This window comes from Lycium ferocissimum, chromosome 9 (genome assembly GCF_029784015.1).
Source record: "Lycium ferocissimum isolate CSIRO_LF1 chromosome 9, AGI_CSIRO_Lferr_CH_V1, whole genome shotgun sequence".
Taxonomy (NCBI): Eukaryota; Viridiplantae; Streptophyta; class Magnoliopsida; order Solanales; family Solanaceae; genus Lycium; species Lycium ferocissimum.
In genome coordinates this window covers 35,221,650-35,233,687 of record NC_081350.1, presented here as the reverse complement: position 1 = coordinate 35,233,687, position 12,038 = coordinate 35,221,650, and the positions used below count along the sequence as shown (strand labels likewise).

The 12,038-nt window shown below is 33.7% G+C and overlaps 1 protein-coding gene and 1 non-coding gene across 2 annotated transcripts; both read left to right on the top strand.

Moving 5' to 3' along the window:
• Positions 1 to 4,114: 4,114 nt before the first annotated feature.
• On the top strand, positions 4,115 to 4,195 carry TRNAL-AAG (transfer RNA leucine (anticodon AAG)). The gene has a single exon. It is a non-coding gene; the product is annotated as a tRNA-Leu (tRNA).
• A 2,008-nt stretch (positions 4,196 to 6,203) lies between these two features.
• LOC132030446 (molybdenum cofactor sulfurase-like) lies at positions 6,204 to 8,456 on the top strand. The gene has a single exon (XM_059420080.1). The coding sequence runs from the start codon at positions 6,565 to 6,567 to the stop codon at positions 8,398 to 8,400; it is 1,836 nt and encodes a 611-aa protein (XP_059276063.1). The 5' UTR covers positions 6,204 to 6,564; the 3' UTR covers positions 8,401 to 8,456.
• The last annotated feature ends 3,582 nt before the right edge of the window (positions 8,457 to 12,038 follow it).

Sequence of the window (12,038 nt, the reverse complement as noted above, 5' to 3'; positions counted from 1 at the left end):
CTATTCCCGACAATAGAAGGGATTCTAGATTGTGTTTTTTTCCTCTTGCTCCTAAATTCCACAAACACACACTCACACACACATCAAAAAATTTAAAAATAAACATATAATTAATAGTAACAATTAATTCCAATTCACAAATTCTTCTCTGCGCGAATCAGTATCAAATAATATATTGCGGTGTGGAGAAATGTATGGAAGTATATTACAAAGGATATACCTTAAATAGCAAAAGATTGTTGCCACCTACTCATGACTAGTACTTGTGTAGAAGCAAAAGTAGGCATCTCGATCTCCTGTGTCACCTTTATATATTCCTCCAATTATTCCTAGAAATAATGACTATTGATCATTTCTCGTTTGTCTTTAAAAAATAGTTATTGTTATGAAGTTTCAAATTTCACAAATAACAATTTCAGAAAATTAACCTAGTTGAAAAGTGATAATTTGTGAATTTTATCCAATTATTGAGATACCTCCCTCTATTATTGAGATAACCCCCTCTATCTTTCTCAACATGAAGAGAGGGAAAAGTTACGTAAGAGAAAAAATGTCAAGATTATGGTACCTGGAATCTAAATTAACATTAATTGGAGATGGAGATCATGATCAGTCCCCTTTTCAAATAAAATAAGCTTTTTTGCATGGAATGTTCAAAAGCAGCAAGCATCATATGAGAAGATATCCTTCATTCCGATGGCATAATTCAATGGCATATCCCAGTTTAATTCATTCAATTTCAGTGCCGCTAGGGTCATTATATTGAAGCCTCTATATACTCATGTCCTTATAAATTCGGCTCTCCATGCTTTGAAAAAAACATACATTTTGAAATTTATGTGTATACTACTAACTTACCATGTTAAGTGAACCAGTTGTAGGGCAGCACTCCGTTTGGCAGATAATTATGAATATATGGTACATTTTGTAATATGTGAAGCAACGTATAATATTCACTTTATATCTGCCAAAGGAGAGTTGCCCTATGATTGCTTCTGCTTAATTTTCTCCTGTATAAGAAGTGGGAGTGCAGCTGCACTTCGCGAAAATGCCTGCTTTATGGACAGGGCATTTCAGTCATTTCAAGTTGCTGTGCTTTTTATCATATTCTTGTTGGCTGCTTTGATTTTATGCTACTGTGACATTTTAGCCCTTTAAAAGGCCCCGTGCTCTTGATAACCGGAGGGCACACTTAACTGTTGACATAACAGCACATGCTACTGTGTCAGATATCCACTTAAATTATTTTTTCAAAATTTTTAAATTGTTTCAATTGTATCTATTTTTCTTTAAATGGAAATTTTTTCTTTACGTTTATCAATACTTCCTCCATTTGTTTCTTTTTGTAGTTTAAGATATATATATATATATAGGTTAAGCAATTAATTTAATTTATATAGTAGGATTTGAAGATCTTGTTAAGTTTTAGTTTGTTAAAACTAAGTAAAATTCAAGTTAGGCATAAAACTTGTACAAATTCTTTTTTTCTCTAAGGTTCAACTTGAGTTAATTACTCAATTTTCCCAGTTAAAATTAAACAAAATAATTGCACAGTCAAATCAAAAAGCAAATTTTTCGTATTTTAAAAAAAATGTAAAATGTGTAATTCTAGAATTAATTAAAATTAGCTAATAAAGATACGTTTTGAATTCACATTAAATATACTGACATTATACATATTTCACATAGTCTAGTCGATTATCACATATTGCTTAGCTTATCTTTGAACTTATTGTTCCCCCTTTTGCGCGCGCGCGCACACACATACATTTTCGCACAACTATACATATATTATAGAAAAACAAAAAGAACAACCGAATGGTGTATTAATTAATAATGATTTTTATGTATTTACACAATTTTTTTATTGGAGAATATCAAATATACAATCTTTAACATTGCTTTCCAATTTAATAATCAAAGAACAAAGAATATCCAAATATGCACGGGCACCAGCCCACTAGTTATATCAGAAGAGAAGAATTAATATTGTACTTTTGCATGAAAATGGGTTGAAATTTCTTCAGACAAAATGGCATAAATAATAAAGGACGTCTCTTTGTGTTAGGTGCTTTATTTATTTGCTTTAGTTGGTAAGTGTTTAGTTTGATCTAGGCTAAATAGGGTGTTTTCATGAGTTGTGTGTTTGATTGATCATATTCTGGTAACTTATACACATTGGCAATTATTGGCATCGTAAATAATTTTTATTGTATCAATGTTTTACTTGTGTTTTATTTTTCACACTACAAATTTCTTTTTTTCTGAATTGTTATTGATAATTATCTTTTAGATGACCTAAAAATTCTTCTACTTTGTAAGTAGATAGAAGTAAAACTCATTTTATTTTGCTATACATGAGAATCTTTCATGATTTCAAAAGCTATGTAGTTGAGTTACGTTCTTGGAGCTTGAAGTTGAGTTACGTTCTTGGAGCTTGAAATGTTTTGCTAGCTGGAAATCAATATTTACAACCTACGAATTTTTAATTTAATTCTCAGACAAGTTTGTGTGAATAAACTAAGTAAAACTAACAGTGGATCTACTGTCCATGTGTTTACGAACACTCGTTCTCTTATTAATTATTTATTTATTTGAATGAGAGACTACATCTTATAATTGGACCTTGTAATCACACGTTTGTAATAAAAAGAGTTGGTTCTTCTTGTGGACATTGGTCATATTTTGATCAAAAGAAAAAGAAATGTGCACCTATAAATTCACCATCTATTGGCGGACCACACAGTCATGATCATATTAAAGGGGCCTCTAAACACGTCATAGATCAGGGACGCCACAACTCACAAACATGTGGAACTACGTTTGTGCAAGTTTGACCGGTGGCATACCAATTGTAGTGCGCCAACAATGGCCAGTGGAGCATCGTGTCTAGCTGTTTATGAAAGACCCTTATTTGAACTTGCTTGGACTGAAGATGAAAAATTAGTGGGCTGGCCCAATTCATTTTTGCCACTTCAAAGGGCAATTCGCAGGAATGTCCCTCTTTGGGGTGGACTTAAATTTTTATCTATTAATGGTCTTTAATTTTTGTTCTTCGTTAGAACCCTTTAATTTAGGGCTCGAACCCTCCTCCATTAAAAAATTTTAAAAAAAATTGCAAAGCAGAGTTTAACTCTGCCCGAATTTTCAGCGGTACCCAGTGTAGCAAGCCTTTTTGACCGATTCAATGCCTTTTGGGGTCTTCTTTCATACCTTTGCTTCTTGTTTCATCATCATTAGCATTCAAGTTTCTTTTCTCCTTTAAAACAACAACTTCATTACTTCTTACTTTCTCCAAAGAAGGACCAACAGATTTGCCCCTATTTCTTCTGCATCTATCAAGCACTTCATTTTCAACAATATCATCTTTCACCAATACTGAATCTTCATCTTGTGTAGCAAGCATCTTTGATCGCTTTAATACCTTCTGGGGTTCTTCTTTTGTGCCTTTATTCCTTGGCTTATCATCATTAGCATTTAAGAAATTTAGGCCAAATTCTGCCTTGCGAATCCAAACCTCTGCTTTGCGAAATTTTTTTTTTTTTTTTTTTTTTTTTACTGAGCTGGAGTTCGAATCCAAAACCTCGGGGTATTAGACGAAGGAAAAAAAATTAAAGACCACCCCAAAAGAAGGACAATCCGCGCAAAAAAATGCACTTCAAACAAATGACCTTCTTTAACTCATACCAAAGTGATGACTCACTCTTATGGTGTCAAAGGGGCGGTTGGATTAAATTTGAGTGGGTAAAAATGACATGAGTTAATAAATATTGACTCGCCTAAAAGTTAAATGGGCTAAAAGCAGGTCAACCCGCCCAATTCTTACTAAGTTTTAATTTCTTTTATAATTTTTAGTACCTGATAAAACTATTTTCTTTCTTTATTACAACTATATATAACAATTCAAATTATTTTTGAAAATATATTGACAAGGTTTATCGTGGTTCAATTTGGGTTGTATATCAACCCAACTTTGTATGGACTGAGCTAATAATTGAGCGGGTCAATAATCAGCCCAGACTTGGACAGGTTGGGCGTAATATTGCCGATCGTACTCACTGTCATGTATTATTTCCAGTAGATATTAAATGGACGGTTGGTTAAAATGACAAAAGTTGAGATGGCCGAGTTGGTCTAAGGCGCCAGATTAAGGTTCTGGTCCGAAAGGGCGTGGGTTCAAATCCCACTCTCAACATTAATATATTTTCGTTTTTTCTTAAATGAAAAAAGAAGTTTTTCTTTGTTCAGTTTTAACTTTCGGGGTATTTTTACAATTCAATTTGCTTATTTATATTTTCCTGTTTGAATAATTTACCAATCATTTTTAGTACTAACATATTTTCATTGTCACTACTTACCAAAATCCAAACAGGAACAACTGCTTTTTGACTATATGCTAAACTTGAAAGAGATTGAAAGCTTTACATGACCCCATTGATCTGTTATCCATTATTTTTGCTGCATTAGGCCGTGTGGAATCAATCAGGCAGTTGACTTAGTCTACTCAAATTTATGGTGTTAAAGTAACAATTGGCTAAGCAATTTCCCTTTTCTCAAAGGTATGTTGTTGTTAGTGTTAAAGGTGGTCAGGTACATGAAACAAACCGCTTTCACGTAGAGTTTGAATAAAGAGCCGCAAATTTCAATGGTGTGTGATGTAGGCAACATACTCTGACGTAAAGCATCAGAAGCTATTTTCACGACTCGAACTCATGACCGATAAATCACACGGGAATAACTGTATACAGATGTTCCAAAGCCCGTTATCATTAATGTTATAGTTGCGAAAATACTAGTTGGATCATACAACTCACACTTTGCTGTGTATTTATACAAATATTTTCTTGTATTGATCAAGTCATCAATAGCGTCTATGTTTTGTATTGGGAACTTGGCATAGACGCATAGTATCAATCGCCCAAACGGCAAGAGTGAAAATACAGCTATCTAAATTGTATCACTTATAAATTTTAATATTATTTTTGGATACATATTCCTATAGTTTTTTCTGACCCTAACTAATTTGAATTGAGGTGTAGCCGATTGACACTTCTACATATTTTTTTAGGCTTTTTAGCATGTTGACTGCATTTGGTTTAGGACATGTTCTGTAGATTAAACTAAACATCTTATTTTTTGGCTCAAATTATATATACGTATCAAAAAAAAATGTATATATAACAGCAGGGCGGATTTAGAGGAAACCGAGGGTGTTCACCCGAACACCCTTGGTAAAAACTTACAATGTATATATAGGGTAGATTTTCTATGATTATATACATATATTAACTTTTGAACACCCTGAATAAATGCAAAATGTTAGGCTTTCAAGTGGTAAAGGGTGTTGAAATTATACTAGTGTTAGGTTCAATTCCCATTGATAATATTATTTTTTATATTTAGGCTTTTTTTATTTTTTCAACCCCGAAATAAAATCACCGGATCATACGCCATGTTAACAGGATCACATTTATTCTGAATCACGAGCACTAGATCCAAGATTAGCCTATTACTATTGTGATGAAACCTCTACAAAACTAAATTGGACAGAAAATGTTACAACTGACATTATTGGTGGGGATACATGTAATATGGAGAGTGAAAGCAACTAGACTACGCAGAATTTTGGAAAATTCTGAATCAATTTATGAAAACTGACCCCGTTAAGCAATTTAAGAAAATGCCATTCTAGTGAAGTTTCTATGAAATAGATTGATAGTGCCGGCCACTACAAAAAGCATAACTCATCTGCTTGTTTTCTTGCTCTTTACGCATCAACTAAGCGACGTTTCCAGCTAAATTTCCAGGCCACTTCCACCGGGGGCGGACGTAGACTACAAGTTGCGGGTTCATCCGAACTCAATATTTTGACTCGGAGGAACGTAATATATGTATTGAAAAATCACTAAATACGTACAAATAATTTTTTGAACCCCATAAAACAAATGAGTTCTAATACAATCCCGAACATTAACTAGTAAGTATTAAAGTTTAAATCCTGAATCTGCTTATATTCCCAAATGAATGAGCCTTAAACTACGCGTTCGGCAGACCCAATGACTTTCGCTCAAATCCTGTATTTGTATTGAAAAATTTATTAAATATATATAAATCATCTATCCAAAACCCACTAAGCAAAAAGAATCAGTTGACGTGATTGATAAAGCTAAAAATCACCATTACATCTCTGATTGTTCCACACTTTATTGGATGGTAATATAATCTTATGATTGTTTTGATGGAAAATTTGAGGCATATAAGCTGTCAAGATTAGTATTAATCGGCAGGACTAAAGACCCTTTCAAGTGTTTAATCAGAAAATAATGATTTATGTACTGGCTATCATAGAAAGACCAAGTCTAGGGTTCAACATCGTACTAAATGTCCTATGAGAAAAACATGGAAGAGGGCATTGTAAGTTGAGATAGAAATGGTACAAATCAGATCTGTAAAGCTCTAACTTTCCCCCTCTAGCCTAGTCTAAATAAAACACAGTTTAGTTTACACTTCACTTCCTGTAGCAACCAAAAGCCAAGAAAAGACTAAAAGGATACTAAATCAAGAATGCAATCACCTTGTTTCAAGTGTATTTGCTGCCAGAATTCCTATAGAGAGTCAAATCCCACCTCTAAAATCAGCATAATCATCACTTGCCATCGTGAATTCATCGATGCAATGGCTTCTTCCATCCAGCCAAATTCTCAATTCACTAACCATGAGTGTTTGCCTTCATGTTTAGAATTGTTTAGCAACTTAAAAGAAGCATATCCACACTACTGCCAGACTAATGTTGCTGATGAAATCCGAGCACACGAATACTATCACCTCTCTCTTTCGAAACACGTATGTCTTGATTACATTGGCAATGGCCTTTTTTCATACTACCAACAACACGGGCATCATCATCCAGCAGACGATTCAATCGCCTCTTCGTCATCAGCTCCTCCTCCTCCTACTCAACAATTTGCTTCTCCCAACGAGCCTTTCTTTAATATTTCGTACAAGTCAGTGAATTTGAGTACTCAGTTACTCTACAGAGGCCAAGAGTCCGACTTAGAATGTAATATGAGGAAAAGGATTATGAAATACATGAATATCTCTAAGTCTGACTATTCTATGGTATTTACAGCTAACCAGTCTTCTGCTTTTAAGCTTTTAGCAGACTCATATCCATTCGAGTCTAATCACAACCTTGTTACAGTTTATGATTATGAAAATGAAGCAGTGGAAGGGATGATCGACAGCGCTAAGAAAAAAGGTGCTCGAGTAGTATCAGCAGAGCTCTCATGGCCTAATTTGAGAATCAATTCAAGAAAATTGAGAAAAATGCTAGTTGCCAAAAAGAATGGTAATAAGAAGAGGGGATTGTTTGTTTTTCCACTTCAGTCTAAAGTGACAGGCACAAAATATTCTTATCAATGGATGAATATTGCACAAGAAAATGGTTGGCATGTCCTGTTTGATGCTTCTGCATTGGGTCCTAAAGACATGGAAACATTAGGCCTATCTATTTTTCAGCCTGATTTTCTTATTTGCTCATTCTATAAAGTGTTTGGTGAAAATCCATCTGGTTTTTGCTGTTTGTTTGTGAAAAATTCAAGCATATCACAGCTCAACAAATGTTCCACTAGTTTGGGCATTATTAGTCTTGTTCCAGTAGCAAAATCATTCGAAGATAAAGATGATTTTGCTTCTTCTTCTTCAACTTCATCAGAATCTGATCAAGAATTCAAACAAGTGTCTGATCAAGAACCAGAGAAAATAACCACATTGTTCGAAATATTAAACTGGGGTAACAAATCCAACAAGAATAGATGGAAGAAAGTTGAATTCGAGACGAGTATGAGTTCTGATGAATTGGAATGTAGAGGGTTGGATCATGCGGATAAACTAGGCCTGATACTAACAAGTAGCAGAGCAAGATACCTTATAAATTGGCTGATAAACGCGTTAACGCGCCTTCAACATCCACATGCTGAAGATATTCATCATCCATTAGTGAAAATCTATGGACCAAAGATACATTTCAATAGAGGACAAGCTGTGGCGTTCAATGTATTTGATTGGAAAGGCCAAAAGATTGATCCAACACTAGTACAGAAGCTTGCCGATCGGAACAACATATCGATTTCTTGTGCATTTTTGCAGCACATATGGTTTTCAAAAATGTATGATGATGAAAAAAAGACTATCTTGGAGACTTTTAGAAGTGGTGACAATATTAAGAGGGGGAAGTTGAATAGTGGTGTATTAGTGATCACTGTTTCAATCGGGATGATGACAAACTTTGAAGATTTGTATAGGTTATGGAGTTTTATAGCTAGATTTCTGGATGCTGATTTTGTTGAGAAAGAAAGATGGAGATACAAGGCACTTAATCAAACAACTATTGAGGTGTAGATTGAATTATTATTTTTTATCACAACTCCATTTATTCTTTCATTCTTTGTTTCTTATATATTATTCTGGATGCTGATTTTGTTGAGAAAGAAAGATGGAGATACAAGGCACTTAATCAAACAACTATTGAGGTGTAGATTGAATTATTATTTTTTATCACAACTCCATTTATTCTTTCATTCTTTGTTTCTTATATATTGATTTGTGAAGTGAGGTCAAGTAGTGTTAAGAGGCATTATTAGTCATCTGTGGCAAACTATGTTATTTGGGCTCTCCAAAAATGATATCTTTCTCGTGTTTGATCCTTCAAAATTGTATCTTTTGGAGGATCTGACACGCATCCGGTGATTTTTAAAGAGTCCGAGCAACATAGGTTAACTTATGTTGACATTTTTATCCATTTATTTCTCGCTTTTTATTTCTCTCGACATTTAATAAGTGTTGATTGAAATGCATCGTAAAAAATTTCCATGGGATCCCTATGTTTCTAATGGAGTTTGCAATGAAGGGCTACTGGTTAAGGTAAGTGCTGAAACGAAAAATAAATTAAATTCTAATATAACTTAGCCAAAAAGTAAATGACCATTAGATATTACTCTCTTAACTTTTGTGAATATTATACATTTTTTTTTGTGCGGATTTCCCTTCAAAGGCACTGGGGTCTTTAATTTTTGCTCCTTAAATTGGTGGTCTTTAATTTTTGTCCTTCGCCTAATACCTGAAATCTGGGGATGAACCCTAGCTCAGTTAAAAAAAAAAAAAGCAAGGTAGAAGTTTGGATTCGCTAGGTTGAGTTTTGCATACAAAACTGTCCCCTAGGCGTTTTACATTCAAAACTCTGCCTTGCGAATCCAAATTCTACTTTGCTATTTTTTTTTAAAATTTTTTTGACAGAGCGGAGTTTCGAACCCGAAACCAATGGATTTTTAGTGAGGACAAAAATTAAAGACCACCAATTTGAGGGATAAAAATTAAAGACCGGTGCCTTTGAAGGCCAATCATGCAAATGACCCAATATTATATACGGAAAAGGAAATTACCGCTGAACTTTGAGAAATAGTTTATCCATACCCTTCGTTATATTATGGGGCCAATTATCGCCTTACGATTATACTTGCTGGTTAAATTTATCACTGTCTAAACAGATTCAACGTATCCTAATCCTAGACGCCCAATCCATTTCCCCCAATAATTTCATCCGGATCAAATAATTCTCCGGATCCAACCCGAATGAAATTATCTCACCCAACTACGTAAATTTCCCCTATTCCAGTTACGTAAAATTGACTCTTCATCCACACTACAACAAATGGGTGGAGGTTTTTTGGTGGGGATTCCATACTTGCTCACTTTTTCTGCTATATTTACATTATATCTAATTTCGGTGTTCCTTAGATTTTCCATTTGATTGAATTCTTATTTTTTAAGAAAAGGAAAAAACAATATTATTACGAAGAAATTGGAGTCTAATTTACACGCGCGCGCGCGCATATATTTATATATATGTGTGTGTGTGTGGGGTGTGTGTGATTCTGACTTTCTTCTCCCTATCCCTGTTACGCACCCACCATTACTCAATCACAGTTTCCTTACAGTTGCAAGAACCAGTTTTCTCGTCATCTTTTCATAATACTCTATAATGAAGATTCCAAATTTCTTCAAATTGGTTAATGAACGGTATTTGCCCTTTAAAGTAAGCAAATTTTTTCAATTAAAATAATTAAGGGACTGTCACAAGCTTTAGATGCTAACTTGGAATTCTAGTTACAAACTTGGACAAAATTAAAGCATTAAAATCATCTAAACTCGAATTATTCGAATCTTGCCTACTCCCAACTCCCAAGCAGAGAAAGGTCATCACTACAATGGATTATTGCTCAAATTTCTGGTGGCTCCTTAATATATTTTCTTATCTCCTTGATAATTAAAGCCCGTGAATAATCACAAAACTTGGTTGAAAATTAATGGGCAATTCGCAGGAATACCCTTATTTTGGGGTGGTCTTTAATTTTTGCCATTAAATTGGTGGTCTTTAATTTTTGCCTTTCGCTAGAACCTTTTGATTTTGGGTTCGAATCCCCGCTCAATCAAAAAAAATTTAAAAAAAAATTGCAATTTAGAGTTTGGATTCGCAAGGTAGAATTTTACTACCTTCAAGCAGAGTTTGACTCAAACTTGCATGTTATTACGGCAAAGTTTGAGCCAAACTGCTGCCTTAATTCGAGCATGCTTAAAAACTGCTGTCGTAAAGCGCTAACTTTGGCCCAACATGCCTAAATTTCTACAAAATTCTCCTGCAAAATTATATTTTTTTTTTTAATTTTTTTTATTGGTAGGGATTCGAACTCCAAATCTCATGATATTATTAGCCAGCCCAATGATACAGTTTTCTTGTTTTAGCTCTAAACTACGTATAGCCATAAACTTTGTTAGCAAGGATTTTTTTTTTTTTTTTAGCAAGGACTAGAATAGAAAGGAAAAACCATGCCTGCCTCTTGCTTAAATCACAAAAGTGTGATTTTATTGACAATTTCCCAACAAAAGATGCCACGAATTTCTCTAACAAATGAATCGATCATTATTCCAGATCGATTCAAGTGTACAGTTTAAAAAAAATATAAATCAATAATGAATCTGGAATTTTAATGGATATACAACAATAGCATTTACACATGAGTTATATACATTTATACACACATTATACATGAAATGAAAATTTATACATGAGCTATATACATTTATACACACACTATACATGAAAGAAAAGCATCATACATAATTATGTTATTACTGCATTTTGTTTATACACATATTATACATGAAACGAAAAACATCTGTTTCATAAATTATACACATGTTACGTACTTGATATACAATAATTATACATACTTTGTGGAAATAAGAAACTAGACAATATAATTAAAATATAAACGCATATGTATGGAAAAATTAACAGGGAGTGCTCCCCCCCGAATGGTGCCCTACGGTGGGTGAATCCGGATATAGTCGGGTTCTAATACGGGTACCGGATACCGGGTGGGAAACCAAAAAAAAAATCAATGCATATAATATTCAACATCATATACACATATGAAATATAACAATATGTACATTGTTATTATGCTCAATTATACACTTGTAATACAAAAATTATACACATTGAAACCAACTTAGAAGGCTCTTTAGATCGATTCAGTGGAGGTTCAATAAAAAAAATATAAAAATGCAGGTCATTACGGAGAAATAGAAACAAAATCACTAGAGTAAAAATGGTACTTATTGCAATTCCTTCAAAATAAGGATTAGGTAGTTGGTATAGAATATTAACGAACAGAGAGAATGAAAGATATTTGCTTAGTTTGGGTAACTGAACAGAAAATTTCTAAATTGTAGCCTTATTCACACGACCAACCCGGACCAAGTATTATGGTTAGCGGGCTAAAAACAGAAAATATGAGTTCTAATTGTTTAAAATGAGTTAAAAAAAAATAAAGCGTTATTTTGAGTTTATAGCTAATATGGGCTGCTAATCCAGTTAATTATTCTACCACGACCAAAATAATCTTTATCTTTATTTGTTATAAAATTAGCCGATGTAATCAATGTGTAGAATCTTCCTCGTATTTTAGAGAAATCTC

Coding starts and splice junctions, on each gene's coding strand:
- LOC132030446 (XM_059420080.1), top strand. CDS start 6,565: ATGCAATCACCTTGTTTCAAGTGTATTTGCTGCCAGAATTCCTATAGA.